Consider the following 18,515-nt stretch of genomic DNA (forward strand, 5'->3'; position numbering starts at 1 on the left):
AAGTAAAAAGGGGATGTATAATTTCCAAATGCTCAGGGAAAAAAAGGAAAAGCATAGTAACATGTTTGAAAATGAAAGGAAAATAATTGAAATAATAAGTACAGCAGTGACAACTTAATAGTTAGAAAAATAAATATTTCAGGAATAAAGGGTAGGATAACTAGGATTCAAACCCACGTAATTTGATGCTTAATCTCAAAGAGGACAGTCTTCTGCACTTAAAATTAAATTTTATATAGCACCAGAACAAATGAACAGTACAAATAAAGAAGGAAATAGAAGACAGCTTCCAATTCGGCTGCTAAGTAGTTTATCACTGGGGATAATTCTGAAGGCATTCTTCGGGCCCATTTTCACCACATCTTCCATTGGCAATATGTTCAGCTGAATCCAAGAGTTTCTACTCAAATTGGACAACTGTACCCTTACCATATTTTGACATTAATTATTTATTTATTCAAGGAACTCAAATTTAGTTAATGACTATTTTGTCCACATCTTTGATTATAGATGGGTGTTCAGGCTGAGCAGTGAGTGTTAGCAAGACAGACACCGTTCTTGCTCTTATGGAACATTCTAGAGTAGCAAGTCAACATAGCAATGATCACAGCACAGCAAACAAAGTGACTGGCAGGTAATTTTCATTAATCTCCAAGGAAGCATTCTCTGAGGAGATGACCATTAAATCGTGACATGTAAACAATAAGTAACTATCTAGGTGAAGATCTGGGGAGAATATTCTAGAGTTTACAGTGTCTTCATTCTCATTTTATCCTAATGAATGATGTATGTTAGGCAGGTGCTAATGTGCCCATTTTAAAGACAAGCAAATGAGAACTTAAAATGCCTGTACGGATGGCAAGGGCAAAACTGTGTGTGCTCCACAACACTGTCCAGTCTTCGTAAACAAATTGCAGTTCACATTTTGCTTATATGCAGAACCTAAATTTTTCCAAATGAAAGTATACTACCCATGGTTCTTACTTGTGAAAATAACTTACAGCTGCCAAACTTCAGAGGGCAAGCATGGGCATCCATTGGGAAGTCTTCAAGTTGCATCGGACATTCAGCAGAGATAGTCAAACTGAAAAATAAGAGATGGCGATCTTTAAATGGTTTGCTAACTCTTGCTATTCATTCAACAACCACTGTGTTCCCAAAAGCCATAATAAGTAATTTACTCATTATTCTAATTAATATTCTAGAAGAAAATGCCTGAAATTTCCTCACCATATTATGTGGATTTGGATTGCAGATGAATATGATTTAGAAATAAGATTTAAAGTAAAACTACTCAGCAGTTCTGTGGCTGGGTATATGTACCTGTATATATTGCCACTTAAAAAACAATTTAAGATGGCTTTAAAAATAACTTACTTTTTGTTTCCCATCTATTGCCCAGAGTTATCTCAAAAAAATTTCCATGACAAGGCTAACACCATGCTTTTGTAAAAAAAATACTTTACAAACTTAAAAAATGTAAATCTAGGATAAAAATATAGTCCACATTTGATTGGAACCTGGCTATGGTTATTGGGTAATGGGCCCAAGCCATGAAACCACAGATTCGGTGAAACTGTGTTATATTGTTTCCAGATAAAAGAGTAGATTCTTTTGCTCGATGCCACGTTGGGGTGCTCTATTTTTCTGCAGACTTTAGTAATTAGGTAGTGATTCTAAATTTCATTATTGAGTTTATCTTCTGCCTCTTATTTATAAAAACCTATAATGAAATAAAAATGTGAAAACATTAAACTTTACACAGATCTTGTAATTCTATTCTTAGAGCAATAATTCAGTGTTAAATTAACAATACTGCTCATTTCTCGTATTAAGTCAAAATGTTGCCTATGTGAGAATCAAAATGTAAAATGAATTATTTTACCCTTCACTTGTTCCTTCTGTTAAAATAAATTAAGCTGTTGCTATTATAATTTGGCACATCACTTTATAAGACAATTGCAGACAGAATAGTCAATATATGTAGTCTCTGAATGAAACTAAAATATATGTCCATGGAAGAAAGGTCTGTGCCTATCAAGGAGAGGAAATCTTACATTGTTTTGAGTGTTTTACTGATTATGGATGGACGAGACCATACCACAAAGATGTCAAATTCAGACAGGGTGATTTTTTAAGTGATAATCCAAATAGTTTCGTAAGAGTAATTTGAAGTTACAGAAAAGGTATAAAGAAGAAAGTTGCCAATATCTATAATTTTATTTTAAATTTCACCTGATACTTTTAGTTTAGGTTTTCTTCTACAAGTACATATACTTCCTTTTCTTTCTTGGTATATAAATTTCAGTTTCTTACTTCTTTATATCTAACTTTAGAGCAGAACATTTCTCACAGCATTAAAGAAACATGAATATTCATGGCTTTCAAAAGTTAAAAATTTAGTTCTAGCATACATTTGGGTATATATTAAACTGTTGTTACATCTTTAGATTGTTTTACATGATAAGTGATCTACAGTGGATCTCTTTATGTATAAACTATGTAAAAGGGTCACTAATAAAGATGAAATAAATAAATAAATTGGTAATTCTAATAAGTAAATGAAGATGTACTTTTAGAATTAAGAGAATTAGAATGTAAAAAGCACAGCTTGCAAGAATTCTGATCAACCAAATGAAAAGGGGTAATTTTATATGGTTGTTAAGCAATTTGTTCATTAAAGCTATCTTGGAATCAGAGGATTCAAATAAGTCAAATATGTTCTAGTTGTTAAATAAAATTTCTGATGTCCTAAAAACTAGAATTTCTTTCACACGCAAAATTTTAGTAGGGAAATAGGAAGCTAGGAAGCATATACAAAAAAAGTACATAGAAGTTTAGAGGAAAACATACCCAAATAGGAGAATCAGTCTTTATGCTGGCCTATGACCTCTACTCTAATAGTTAATGGATGTTGGCATAACAGAAATACCTTGAAGCTCAATCTCTGGTAGATGTGAGGCTATCCAGCTGCATATACTCAACACTTCAACCAGCAGACCCAGCCTTATGGTCTTTCTGTCGGCCCCCAACCATATGAAGAACTTTATGGGCCTCATTCCCATAATCAGGGAGGAAGTGAAAACATGGTGCCTCAACGACAGAGACTTCTCTCCTCTAGACACTGCCATGATTGCCAGCTCACACATTTGGGCTTCTGTCCCCAGCAAACTCTCCGTTGCAGGTTGTTTTAAAGCCAGATCTCTTTGCTAAGTTCCTGACAACTTGCTGAACCATTGCTGGCTTCCTGTCTCTTTCCTCTGGCTATATGCTAGAATTTTTCTGGACTTCAGGTGGACAGAATTTAGCCATATCTAAAAAGAAGTATCTTTCAAACAAAAATTATTTTAATATAAATATAAAAATGGTAGTAATTCTACAATTACAATTTTAATATGTACTATTATTAGAACCTAATGAATTCTTCCTTGTTGAAAGAGTTCCTTAGAATTAGGATTCCAATCTCAGAAACATTTAATTCACCTATCCCCTCTAATGAATTCACTTAGTATTCAGATAAAGTTCCTATAGCAAAATAGTTTAACTTCAGTAACAGAATAAAATTTAAGTATGTTATTCCTTTAAAAGTTTCAAAAATGACCTATGCTTTTAGACTACTTAAAAAACATCTCCACATAGGAGGGGTCTTCTTTTCATGGCAATCTTGAACCATAGAGTGCCAACCTCATTTACACAGAATTGAGATAAAAAATACTGTCTGAAATGGTGGACTGCCATAGTTCAAAAGAACCAGCTAGGTTACCTACTCCCAACTCTCATTTTACAGATGAGGAAAATGAAACCAAAGATTAAGAAAGTTGCCTATGGAAAAAGTTCGTTGAAATAGTGGTTGATACAAGAACCCAGTATTTTTTATCAAAGATCCAATTTCTGTTTCTTTCCCAATTTCTGTTAAGACATTCAAGCATTGACTTATTGGAGCCTCAAGTGTCATTTTTAACAACAACTGAATTTTAGGGTCAGGAAGAAGGTGTCTTGCGAGTTCATTGCTTCCATCTGGCCTTGTCCTAATTGACTGTTCTGGCTCCTAACCTCACTAATGAGCTCACTGCTTAACCAGGGGCACCTCAGGGCTAGAGACAACTTTCAGAAGGTTAAAACAATCCAATTCTACAGTTAGGTCTGTCACTAACTAACTGCGTGACCTTCGTTAAACCTGCCTTACCTCTCTGTAAATACAATTTTGGGTCTAATTTTCCTGTTAAAAAAAGAAAATAATAACAATTGCTTTTATTTCTCATTAAAAAAAATTGATAGATGTGAAAAGGAGGCTAAGTGGCTTTGATCATGACCACATGTTCTGTGATGAAGTAACTAAAGACGGTATCTCCAGATATCTAGCCCAATATTTTCATGGCAATAGACCATCCCTCATTTATATGGAAATACTGATTTTCATATGCACAGAAATCAGTATCATAATGGACTATTAGTTTTCAATAATTTAGTTTTCATTCATTTGCCTTCAGCACTATCAGACACTTACAAAAGCCACAGGCAATCATAACTGTGTAGGCCCCTTTCCATTCCTGGTCTTTTAACCACATTTTCCCATATCCGAAAGGTATGTTTGGCTTCATCAATGCAGTAGATGATGTGAGTACTCAGTTGTCATGGACAGCACACTGGCCCCCCAAAATGTCCACATTCTAATCACCAAAAACTATGAATATATTACCTGTAATGGCAAAGCGACTTTACAAACGTGATTAAATCAAAGCCCCTGAGATGGGGAGATTATCCTGGATTATCCAGGTGAGCCCAATGCAATCACAAAGATCCTTATTAGAAAAGAGCACAAGGGTCAGGGTAAGAGGAGATGTGATGGAAGAAGCAGAGGTCAGAACGGTAGGGCATGAGCCAGGGAATGCAGGCAGCCCCTGAAAGCTGGAAAGAGCAAGGAACAAGATTCCTCTAGAATCTCCAGAAGGAATGCAATCTTGTGGACACCTTAATTTTAGCGTGTCAGAACCATTTTAGACTTCTGTAAGGTAATAAATTTGTGTAGCTTAAAGGACTGTGTGATATTACATTTGTGCAATTTAAAAACTATACGATGATACATTTGAGTTGTTTTAAGCCACTAAATTTCTAGTAACCTGTTTCATAAGAAATAGGAAACTAATCCAGATTTTTGGTTACTGAAAGTCGGGTGCTGCTGTAACAAATAACGAAAAATGTGAAGTAGCTTTGGAATTGGGCAGCAGGCAGTTGATGGGAAAATTTTAAAGAACAGGATAAGAAAATTTTGAGGAACACACGCAAAAAAGCCATTAATAGATATATAGCGTTAACTTTGCAGTGAGGACTTACAATGAAATGAGGACCAGAGCAAAGAAAACTTATACTATCTTATAGGATATTGACATTGTCATAGAATATTAGTGGGCAGATGAACAGTAAAAGTGCCATTAGAGAGGGCTCAGGAGGAAATCAAAAGCATGTTATTGGGAACTAGAAGAAAGAAAATTCTTGTTTTATAGTGGTAGAAGTCTTAGCAAAATTGTACCCTACAGTCATGCGGAAAGCAGAACTTGTAAACAAGGAACATGAATATTTAGCTGAGAAGATTTATAAGCAAAATACTGAAGATATGGCCTAGTTTACTCTAGATGATGATAGTAAAATGTAAGAAGAGGAGTTTAAGGAAAGAATTGGTAACCAGCCAAAAATGATGACTTGCTTCTTATCCAGACTTCATGCCTATCCAGATTACAAGGGATGCTAAAATTAGATTTACTGTCAAGGGGGCATGTTCAGGAAAGCACGTCAAGAGTGGGGCAGAACGGCCACTGGCTACTGCCTAGGAAGGATCCAAAGATCAGAGTATTTGATCACAAAGAGGGCTCAAAGGGATTAGACATGTGAATCATGGATTCCCAGAACCATCCAAGCAGAAGACAGGAATAGAAGTCGGATAAACATGAAAGAACTGTGCAGAAATCTCTGCCTAAAGGATTGAATCCTGGAGATATGTATGGGAGAGCCACATTATTGAAAATTTTACACCAGCAGAAATACTACTAACTTTAAGTGAAAAGGGCAGAGAAAGCCCTGAAGGAAAGAAATCTCTTGGACTCCCAAATTCCGTAGGTAGGAAACAGGCTGATTAAACTACTCAGCTGCAAATATACACTACTATTCATAATAAAAGAAGGATGACAGAAAGTGCAAACCCAGAAAGTAGAGTTGTAACCACAGAGGATTATTCCCAGGCCTTGAAACCTGATCTTGATCTTCCATCTGGATTTCTAAATTGCTTGGGACGGGTGACTTGTGTTTTTCTTTCCACTTCTCTCTTCTGGAATGGGAATTCCTATAACGATTATCCTAAGCCTTTCCCACATTGTACTGTAGGAGCTGACAACACTGCATTGTGTTTTCTAGTTTCACAGGTCCACAGATGAAGAGAATTTCCCTCCAGGATAGATTATACCCAGACCCTCATCCATACCTGATTTAGATGATTTAGATAATGGGATTTGGGAATTAAGAGCTGGGATTTAGATGAGATTTTAGACTTTGAGTTGCTGCTGTATGCATTCAGGTTTTAAGGGATTTTGGTATGGAATATTTTGCATGTGGGATGTATGTGGAGTGTTAGAAAGCAGAAAAGTGGCCTTCCAAATATGACAACGCCTTTGATTCCATGAACTTGTGAATGTCACCTAATGTGGAAAAAAGAGACTTTGAAGGTGTGATTAAATTAGAGCTCCTGAGATACGGAGATTATTTTGGATTATCTGGATTGGCCCAATGTAATCACAAGGATACATATAAGAAGGAGATAGGAGAGTCAGAGTCAGAGAAAGAGATGTGAAAATGGAAACAGAGAGGAGAGCAAAGTTGTCATGAATCAAAGAATGTAAGCAGCCTCAACAATCTGGAAAAATCAAGGAACGGATTCTCCCCTAGTGCCTCCAAAAGGAACACAATCCTGCTCCATAATTTTAGCCCCATAAATTGTAGCCCATAATACCCATTTCAGACTTCGACTCTATATAACTGTTAAATAATAATTTTGCATTATTTTAAGGCACTAAATTGTGGTACTTAGTTACAGTAATAATAGGAATCACAATCTTCAATAAAATAAAAAATAATATTACTAATCAAATGACTGGGTGTTAATGAGCTGAGCAGCAGCCCCATGTATGTTTTGGGTTCCTTTCCTAGAGTTAACAATGGATTTTGATAATGCCAGCCAATGTATAGATAGTTCAGCAAATGTCCACTGTAATGAAAATTCCTGACTTGCTAATGAAATAGACCTCCCAGGTGATATGCCCTGGTTTGGTCAGCTATTGCGCTGCATAACATGTCTCAGTGAGAATCACTTAAATAAAGGTTGACCTCGCTATAAACAATGCTACTGCTAGCATCAGACAATATGTGAAATTTATTTAGGGATATTGAAATTCAGTATTAGCATAATATTTATATGATTTATATTTTTAAAATGAAACAAGGTTTTAATTTGTTTGTGATATTTTCCCAGCCCTGTAAATCTAAACTAATGCTCAATTTAGATAAATTTCTATTAACTACAGTTGTTCCCATCTGAAAATTTGCAGGATTTGTAGGTGCAATAAAGCTGGCACCACTAACCTCGCTTTACTGTCATGTCAGCATTCTTATTGTCAGAAACCCTCATTTTGATGCCTTCTGGCATACGCAGACCTGTTTAGGTGATTGTGGTACTCAGTCAATATCCAAGTAATGATGTTGCCAGAGAATTCTCTTTGCTCTATTCCTGAGGCACAGTGAGATATGATGGAAGAATAAATTCAGACTAAGCAAAAGGAGCATATTTTGTGTGTGTGTGTGGGGGGGGGTGTCTTTGAAAGGAAGCCTATCCCTGAACATATATGCATGCATTTCTTACATTTGACTGGCTTCAAGACTGGCAAATGCAGAGATGCTTATTCACTTATTCAATAAACAGAATCATCCTCTTAACCAATGCAAACATAATACATAATAAGTCACTGGTGCTAAGAATACAGATAGCCCAACTTCTCCTTCAGAAATAGTTCCACCAACCCCACCTGATGCCAAAACCCTGCCCTACTGGACTTTGTCCCCTGTATTCCTATGCTCAGAGAGAATGCCAAACTTGTTTACTACATAAAAGAATGAAAGAAGGCATTTGTTTTCTGATAGTCAATCTATAAGATGATGCACCAAGTGTGTTTTTTTTATATCTGTTAGTTAGGCATTGCTGGTTTTCCTGCGAATGTAACTATCATTTACAATAATATTCCTAGGGAAAAAAATGAATTCTAAAACTCAGTCAACTATTTAAACACTGAATTTGAATACAAAAATTGATAAATTGGATAGAATGCTTGTTGTTACCCAAAGGTTATTTCCAGGCTCAGCCATTCCTCTCTCTCTCTTTTTATTGACTGTAACACATGAATACTAATCCCTTTCTACAATAATTGTAGATCTACTGCAGTTGCATTTGAACTAGGCCAGAACTTCAGGCAGAACTTCTTTCAGGTCCTGGCCATTGTACCTGTGCTGATAAACTAATCTCCTAAGGGATCTTTGCCTCAGAACCAAACCTGGTGCTCTCCAAATTAGAAACAGGGATTTACTCCTGACACAGAAGAGATAAAACTCTCAGCAAGGGCTGGTGGGGGAGAAACAGAAGAGTCAGGTGTGCACTGATCTCTTTTCAACATAACAACATTTAAATTCAGTGATGGACAACTTGTAAAATGAAGAACTTTATGGCATTAGTGGAAAGTTAAAAGTCTGGAAAGTAAGACTATTCTAAAATGATGCATGCTCCGGTTTATACAATTTTAGGGTTCCATTCTTTAAAAATTAAATCTGTTACTGAGATGGCATATTACTATCTTCTTTTTAGCAACAGAGACAAATTTTACAATATATTTTGTCTTTGTGTCATAGATTTCATATGCGATTTCAAGGCTACATGATTCATTTTTATCCTTTACTTTTTATCCTTTAATGTAATAGGAATGAATGTGAGGTCAAACGCCGGAACTATACTGGGCTAAAACTTCTCACTGAGCTATGCACTACTTATTGGGATTCACATTCCATTTGAGCTATTGGGAAAAAAAGATGTCAGAAATTTTTATTTATGTTGGAAAAGCAAATCTAAATTCGACGATTTCTATAAGTTAGCGGGTTTATTGGCCAAAAGGACATAAGATGTATTGACCTATTTTTATTAACACTACTTTTTTTTTCAGTACTGGTCAGGAAGTCATTGCAATGACTGATGTGAGAACAGAAATTAAAAAAAAAAATTGTGTGAATACATGCTGTGGCAATAAATTCTCTTAATAGATAACATGTAGGAAAATAAGTAATGTTACAAAGAGGAAGAGCACAAATATGCAAATGTGTTCTCCTTTCCTCAAAGTGAAATTCAAGTATTTCTTTAATCATAAGGCATAAGGCATTCAATTGCATAATGCAATGGAAAACAGATGGAAGAGGCAGAAGAATCAAACGGACCCAGTCTCAACACTCAACTTAATCTCCTTGTACTTGCTGTGTAATTTTAAGCTCATTACTCAATTTCTCTGCACCCAAAATTTCCCCCATAATGGGGATTATAAAGCTTATCTTACAGTGTTGTTTTAAATATCTACACACCAATATAAAATATGCATCACAATACCTGTCACATAGTAGATGTTTTAAAGATTCTGGAAGATAAGTAGTTAAGGTGAAGTCAGCAAAATGGATGATCAGGGAACTCCAAAAGTTTGTCCCTCCACAAAAGGAATGAATAACTGAGTAATTCTGCCAGAATTGAGTCTTTTGGAACATCGGAATCTAATAAAAATTTATACAACTACGGAATGTTTAATGAACAAAAAATTACTTGAATTTCAATAAAAGATCTTTGTATCATTTTAACTTAATTTTATTTAACTTAACTCCTCAGCTCTGCAGCAGCTTTGAAGATAGCAACCTGCGTTCCTGGTGGAGGTAGCTGGTAACAGAGGGAGCAATATAGGCCTTAGTTTAAAAGAATTGGAACTGATTGTTTTTACCCGCCTGGTTGCTCCCTGAAGAACTGGTTTAAGGACTTGCCTTGCTTCACTAAGCTTGGAGCTTTCTTCAATTTGAGGCAATCTCCTGGGCAGTGTTTGTCAAAACACTTGAGGACAAATATATTAGTTATAGCCACACGGGGCAAGGAATAACAATTGGGGATAGCAACAGATCCAAGAATCTGGAAAAGTAAAAGAAGGGTAAGGAGATATTTAGGGGAATGAAGGCTTCAAAAAGCTCCCAGGTATTCTGGGAAATTTCAAGTCTAACCACAACTCTAGGGTTGGACACGTGCTCACAAAAGACCTGAAAAGACTCAAAGCTCTCAACTCTAGCTGATCTCCAGGCTCTTTACAAGCAGTAGCAGAATTGGAAAACGCCTGACTAAACATTGAAGGAGTACCCCAACAGACCCACAGAGCCAGTTCGCCAGGACTAGGAAAAATTTTTAAGGATCTCTGCCAAACCACTAGCAGACCAGTAAGCAAACAGAATAGAGATTCAGTGGTCACCTTTGTCAAAGAACACATAGTTTTACAAAATCAGTTCAGAAAAGTCATGAAATAACAGTGACTACAACAAGCAGAAAACAAACAAACCCTGGGGAGGAGGAAGAATGTTATTTTCAGAGATGCCATGTACAATATTCAAATGGTTCGTTTTCAACAAAAACAACAACAAAAAAATGCAAAGCATGCAAAGGAACAATAAAGTGTAGTTCATACTCAGGAAAAAAAATATGTTGATATAAACTGTCCTTAAAGAAATCCAGTCTTTGGACTTAGTAAACAAAGACTTTAAATCAATCATCTTAAACATGCACAAAGAGCAAAGAAAAACAACTAAAGAAAACCAAAACAACAATCTCTCACCAAATATAGACTATCAATAAAGAGACAGAAATTATAATAGAATGAAATAGAAATATTGGAGCAGAGGAATACAACAAGTGAAATGAAATATTCACTAGAGGGATTCAACAGCAGAGTCAAGCAGTCAGAAAAAAGAATCAACAAATTTGAAAGCTGGTCATTTGCAAAATTCCAGTGTGAGGAGTAGAAAGAAAACAAAATGAAGACAAATGAACAGAGCTTAAAACACTTGTGGGGCACATCAACCACAATAACATATGCCAAATGGTAGTTATATATGCATAATGGAAGTATCAGAAGGAAAGGGAAAAAGGGCAGGAAAATAGTTTAAGAAATAATGGCCAGAAAGTTCCCAAATCTGAGGAAGCACAGGAACTACACATCCAAGAAGCTCAATGAATGCCAAGTAGGTTAAACTCAAGAAATATTAGAACCAAACTGTTGAAAGACAAAGAGAATCTTGAAAGAAGAAAGAGAGAAGTGGCTGATCATGCACAAGGGAGTCTCAGTAAGATAAACAGCTTATCTATCATCACAAAGTACGGAGGCTATGAGGCAGTTGGGATGACATAAAGTACTGAAAGAAAAAAAAAAAGAAAACTTTAAACCAAGAAAAAAATGAAGGAGAAATTAAGACATTTCAAGATACACAAAGATTAAGGAATTTCATTATGAATATACCTACAATAAAAATGCTAAGGGGTAACTTCAGGTTAAACTAAAGGACACTAGAGAGTAACCTGAAGTCATAAAAAGAAAATAAAAACAACAGTAAAAGTAAATATCAAAGCCAACATTATATTCTTGGTTTGTAACTTTGTTTAAAAGACAAATGCAAAAAGAAACTATTACAAATCGATGTTAAAGGACATACAATGCATAAAGACTCGATTCTGATGATAAAATCAAAGAGGAGGTCAGTGGCAAGAATTCTCATCTGCTGAGCTGGAGACCCTGGTTCAATTCCCGGAGCCTGCCCATGCAAAAACAAAAACAAAAACAAAAACAGAAAACAAAGTGTGTGTGTGGGGGGTGGGGGACAAACTATATTGGAGCTAAATTTTCTATACTACTGAATCTAGTTTGGTATAAATTCAAGCTAGATTACTATAAAGTATGCTATTTATTGCAGTCCCCAAGGTAACTACTAAGAAAATAGACTTCAATGCAAAAGTTGGAGACTACTAAACCCTAATTTAAATAATGGAGAGAACAACTAAGCAGAAGACCAACAAGGAAATAGAGTACTTGAAGAATACCCTAAACCAACTAGTCCTAACAGACATTTATAGAATATTCCACTCAACGATATCAGAAGGTACATTCTTCTCAAGTACACACAGAACATTCTTCAGGGATAGACCAGATATTAGACCACAAAAAATCTTTAAACTTTAAAAGACTGAAATCATACAAAATCTCTTCCTAATCACAGTGGAATGAAACTAAAAATCAATAAAAGAAATAAATCTGGAAAATCCATGAATATGCAGAAATTAAGCAACACGCTCTTAGAATACAGGAAGAAATAAAAGGGGGAATTAGAAATACTTTGAGATGAATAAAAATCAAAACATAACATTACAAAGTTTAAGGGATGCAGCAAAGTAGTGCTCAGAATAAAATGTATATCTGCAAATGCCCATATCAAAGAAATAAGAACATTTTCAAATCAATAACTTAACCTTCTTACAAAATCAGAAAAAGACAGCCTAAACCTGAAGTTAACAGAAAGAAAAAAAATAATAAAATTAGAGCAAATATAAACAAAGTAGAGGATAGAAAAACAATAGAGAGAATCAATGAAATAAAAAAGTGGTTCTTTGACAGAACAACAAAATTTACAACCTTTAGCTAAATGGACCAAGAAAAAATACGGAGCACTCAATTACTAAAATCAGTAATGAAAATGCGACATCACTAATGACATTATTGAAATAAAAAGAATTATAAGAGGATACCATGAAAAACTGCATGCCAACAAACAAGATAATCTAGACGAAATGTACAAGTTTCTAGAAACATACAAACTACCAAAACTGATTCAATAAGAAATAAACAATTTGATTAGAATTATAACAAAAGATTGAATCACTAACTATAAAGTCCCAATCTAAAACCAAATCATTTCACTGGTAAATTCTACCAAGCATTTATAGAGAATGTAACACTGCCTGTTCAAAGTCTTCCAAAAGAAAGAAAAGGAAGGAATATTTCCCAACTCATTCTATGAGGCCAGTATTACCTTGTTACCAAAGTCAGACAAAGAGAACATAAAAAAAGAAAACTACAGACCAATGTGCTTCATGATAGCAAGTGAAAAAATCTTCAACAAAATACTACCAAACTCAACCCACCACCATAGTAAAAGTATTATATACCATGACCAATTGGGACTTATCCCAGAAATTCAAGAGTGGATCAAAACGTGATATCAATCCATGCAATGCAATACATTAAATAGAGCAAAGGAAAAAAACACATGGTTGCCTCAACTGATGCAGATAAAGCATTTGACAAAATCCAACATCTTTTCATGAAGTAAAAACACCCACCAAACTAGGAGTAGAAGGGAAATTTCTTAACGTGATAAATGGCCATTATGAAAAATCCACAGCTACCATCGTACTTAATGGTTAAAGACTGAAAGCTCTCAATCTAAGATCAGGAACAAGACATGTATGCCTTCTCTAGCCACTTCCATTCAACACTGTATTGGAAATTTTAGCCATGGCAAATAGGCAAGAAAACAATTATACATCAGCCAAATTTGAAAAGAAGTAAAACTATCTCTACTCACAGATAAAAGTACCTTATATATAAAAATTCTAAAGAATCCCCCAGAAACTATTAGAGTCATTAAATCAATTCAACAAAGTTGCAGGGTAATGGAACAACATATAAAAATCAGTGGTATTTCTATTAAACTCGCAATGAACAAACTGAAAATGGACTTAGAAAACCAATTTCTATTTTCTATTTTTAATTTGACATTAAAAAGAATAAAATACCTTGGAATAAATTTAACCAATGAGGAACAAGACTTGCACACTTAAACTACAAAACATTATTGAAAGAAATTAAAGAACACCTAAATAAATGGAAAGACATACTTTGCTATGGATTGAAACAACATTGCTAAGATATATAGACTTGATGTAATCTCCATCAAAATCATAATGATCTTTTTTTCTGAAATGGAAAATCTGGTCCTAAAATCCTTATGGTATTGCAAGATACCTGTAATAGCCAAAACATCTTGAAAAAAAAATATTGCTGGAGGACTCAAACTTGTCAATTTCAATATTTATTACAAAGGTAAAGCAACCAAAACAGCATGGTATAAGTGGAGGAGAAGATGTGGAGAGATTTACCTATTCAGTACTGGTAGTGAAGTAGAACAATGCTGCCCCTCTGGAGGGCAGTATGGTGGCTAAGTATAGGGCGGCCATATGATCCTACAACACTGTTATTTTGTATATATCTCAAAGAACTGAAAGCAGGGACATGAATAGACAGTTTCACACTGGTGCTTATGGCACCATTATTCAGGATTTGCAATGGATGGAAGTGGCCTAAAAGTACATCAAGGGATGAATGAAAGGATGAACCATGGTGTATACATACAATGGGATACTGAGCAGCTACAAGAAGGAATGAAGTTGTGATGCATGCAAATAGGTGAATGAACCCTGATGACATTCTGTTGAGTGAAATAAGCCAGAAACAAAAGGACAAATATTGTACGGCCTCACTAATATAAGCTAACTATAATATGTAAATACTGAGAATTGAATTCAAGAGCATAAGTTATCAGGGATAGAACATGACTGGAGATTGGACAATCAATGATTGAAGAGCACAGAATTTTCAAAAAGGCTTATTGTAACAGTTCCTAGATTGTGAGCTCTTACAGCAGTCACATCTATTCCTTAGTTTTAATTGTTATTTTTAAATTGTGAGATGCTAAGCTCTTTGTGTATGACCTCAGTTCCTTGGAACTTTGGATATCTTTGTGACACCTGAGATACAAAGTTAGAGTTGTGCAGCTCTGAGAGTCAGCATTGCTCCACACAGCAACTGAAAGAATGTACTGAAAGTCACTGAAAGAAGCTGAAAAAGAAACCAGACTTCAATTAGAGATATGAATCAAAGGGACTTGGTTTGGACTAAGGTAAATAAGAATACAGGGTAATGGATGACTGTAGTTTAAAACTTCAATATCTGCATGAGACCAAAGGGAGAGATGTTTATTTTGCACAAAATTAATATTTTCTGTAGCACACTACTTAATTTAACCCATATGATCAGTTTATTTAAGCAACATAATTACATGAACCTAGAATATGGAATGAGATCTTATTCTATACATGTTAATGTAATACCCCGATGTATCCCAGAGTCATTTAAGAAGAAAATAAAAAAAGAATTTGCAAAGGTCTCTTGAGGGGCTGGGAAAAATGTGGAAATATTAAACTTCCCTGCCTTGCAAATTCCTTAAATTGCTCAAGTTTAAAGGACTCCCAATTTAATAAGTCAAGCCCTTGATCTTGGGGCCTGCCTTTATGAAACTTACTGTTGCAAAGGAAGAGCTAAGCCTACTTATAATTATGCCTAAGGATCACCCCAGAGAATCTCTTTTGTTGCTCAAATATGGTATCTTTCTCTCTCTCACAGCCAACTCCTCAGGTAAATTCACTCCCTTCCCCTCTATGTGGGACATGCCTCCCAGGGGTATAAATCTCCCTAGCAACATGGAATGCAACTTCCAGTGATGAGCCTGTCCCTAGCATTATGTGATTGAGTATGAGTTTTTGACCAAAAGGGAGAACAAAAATGAAAAAAAAAGTTTCAGTGGCTGAGAGATTTCAAATAGAGTTGTGACGTTATTCGGGAGATTATTCGTATGTATTATATAGATATTCTAGTTTCTAGTGTATTAGAAAAGCCAGAAGGAAATACATGAAAATGTTGAACTGGAATTCAGTAGAATGGATTTTTGATGATCACTTGTATAATCTTAAAGTTTTTTTCATGTGACCATATGATTGTGAAAACCTTGTGAATGACATTCCCTTTATCTAGTGTATGGGAAGATGAGCAATAAAATAAAGACAAAATTTAATAATTAATAGGGGGAGATGAAAGGTATGGGGTATTTTAGGTGTTCTTTTTATTTTTATTTTTTTCTTGAAGCAATGAAAATGTTCTAAAATTGATTGTGGTAATGAATGCACAACTATACTGATACTGTTGGTATGTGAACATATTTCAATAAAATTGCATTAAAAAAAGAATTTTTAGAAAACGGGAAATAAGCTAGTAAAGACGTGGAGAAGTTGGAACCCTCATACAGTGCTGGTAGGAATGTAAAGTGGTGCAGCCAGTGTGGAAACCAGTTTGGCAGTTCCTCAAATCTGGAATCACCATATGATCCAGCAATCTCACTCCTAAGTATACACCAAAGATAAATGAAATTAGGTATTCAAAAAAATGTACAGTAACATTCGAGGCAGCACTGCTCACAGCAGCCAAAAGTGGAAGCAATCCAAATATCCATCAATTGATGAATGGATAACCCACCTGTAGTATATACATACAATGGAATATTATTCAGCCATAAAAAGATAGGAAGTACAGAAACATGCTACAACATGCATGAATCTTGAAAACATTTTTCTAAGTGAAATAAGACAGACACAAAAGGTCAAAGACACTGAATGATTCCACTGATATGAAATGTCCAGAACAGACAAATTTATAGAGACAGAAAGTAGAATTGTGGTGAGCAGGGTCTACGCACAGGAGGAAATGGGGACTGCCTGCTTAAGTGTTTCCTTTCGAGGTAATGAAAATATTATGCAAGTAGACAGTGATGATGTTTGCCCAACCTTGTGAATGTACTGAAAGTCACTGAATGTACATTCAGAATGATTAAAATGGTGCACATCCTACAGGTGTCAGAAACTCAGCTGAGAGTTTTTCTCAAATAACTATTGTTTCCCTAGTTTTTCATTAACCACCTGGTTCCAATTATCTTTGCTCCTTTTGATTCTTTACCATATATAGGGCACTGGCCCTTCCTTTATAGTTGTCAGCTACCAGAGGTCATCCTTACTCAAGTAGTGCCCTCATGTACTTCCTCAGGTAGACACCCTCACCTTGGCCTTGGAGAGCTGCCACTGTCACTTGGCTGATTTCTCTGCCTTCAGTTTCTCGCTCCTATTATCCATTCTGAATACAGAAGCTAAGGTGATTCCAAAATACCAGAGGAATTTGCTTTGTCAAGGGCTTGTAGTTTATTAACTAACTACAGTATGCAGACAGTCAGTAAAGGTATTGGTCCTTGCTCTAAAATTTTGCAACAGCCCAAACCAAAAGTATTTAGCCCTGAATACCCGGTTCCTTGTAAACTGATTCTTGCCCACTTTTAGGCTTTACTACCCCTTCCTACCCACCCCCTCAAACATGCATTTTTTGATACTATGTTATACTAACTCCTGCTTAACATGTTTTTTAAAACATTCTAGTCCCTACATATAGAGTATCTTTGCAACTGTGCCTGGCCCCAACTATTCCACCTACTAAGAATTTATCCTTCAAAACTCAGCTCAAATGATACTGTAGTGTAACCCTCTGGCCTCCCAGCCACACCATCCATTCCCTGAACTATAAGCCTCTCATTCGCTCACTGATGCAGTCCCAAATATACCTGCCTCTATTTTTAGATCTCCAAAATCTAGCAAGTAATTGTTCCATAAACAGTGTTCAATAAATGTTTGTTTAAATTAACTTTAAATTGATGATAGGATGGAGCAATTGAAGAGAAAGTGATATTAAATAAACTGCTCAATGAGGGAATTGCAGGAAGATAGGCTGACAGATCAGCTCTGATTGCTGCCTTTTTATTAAATTAACATACAAAGTGATCAACTCAAATGAATCTTCTGGTTGCCCCTCCTTTAATAAGATAGTTTTAGTTAGGACATTAAGATAAACTCGCACCCACGCCCCACCACACATGCACTCTCACACACAGACAGGCACATGTGGCTCCTATCCTACCTCTGACATCCTCAGCAACAGATACCTTCACAAGCTCCATCATGTACCAAGAAAGAGTGGAGGGAGAGGAGAAGGAAGATGTCCTCCTGGATGATTTGGAATTCACAATTATTCAGAAGGGGCAGAACATACAACATGTGTCTGAGGGGAAGGACAAAGCATACTGAGTACAAGGGAACTCAAAAGGGGAGGCTGTCATTCAGAGTCCTGGCCAGGAAGGTCTTACACCTGCCATAACTTCCTGTAGGAACACAGAACAAGGTCTGTTAGGCACCTGCAGAGTACGCAGGCCAGAGTCTCACTCACTGCACAGAGCTCCGTCTAAGCAGCTTGGCACTCCACAAAGAGATTTTAGTAATGTGCCCTTTGGCTGAGAGTCAAATTTAAAATATCTAGTTTGATTCCATTTTTGCCTGTGCTAGATAGCTTCATTTAGAAATCTCAGGGATTACATAAGCTCAACATATTTAAAACTGAATTCAATATTTCTCTGACCCTCTTAAGAAAACCCCA

At 35.7% G+C, this 18,515-nt stretch overlaps 1 protein-coding gene across 3 annotated transcripts in view; it reads right to left on the bottom strand.

The window, feature by feature from the left end:
- Window positions 1-18,515, bottom strand: part of GABRA5 (gamma-aminobutyric acid type A receptor subunit alpha5) — an 80,960-nt gene that overhangs the window by 33,532 nt on the left and 28,913 nt on the right. For all 3 annotated transcript variants that reach the window (XM_077122365.1, XM_077122363.1, XM_077122364.1), the window contains exon 7: window positions 1,002-1,084. In XM_077122365.1, the coding sequence (XP_076978480.1) occupies window positions 1,002-1,084 (83 nt within the window). The remainder of the gene's footprint in view (window positions 1-1,001; window positions 1,085-18,515) is intronic.

The sequence above is a fragment of the Tamandua tetradactyla genome, chromosome 12, assembly GCF_023851605.1.
Source record: "Tamandua tetradactyla isolate mTamTet1 chromosome 12, mTamTet1.pri, whole genome shotgun sequence".
In the NCBI taxonomy this organism is placed as follows: Eukaryota; Metazoa; Chordata; class Mammalia; order Pilosa; family Myrmecophagidae; genus Tamandua; species Tamandua tetradactyla.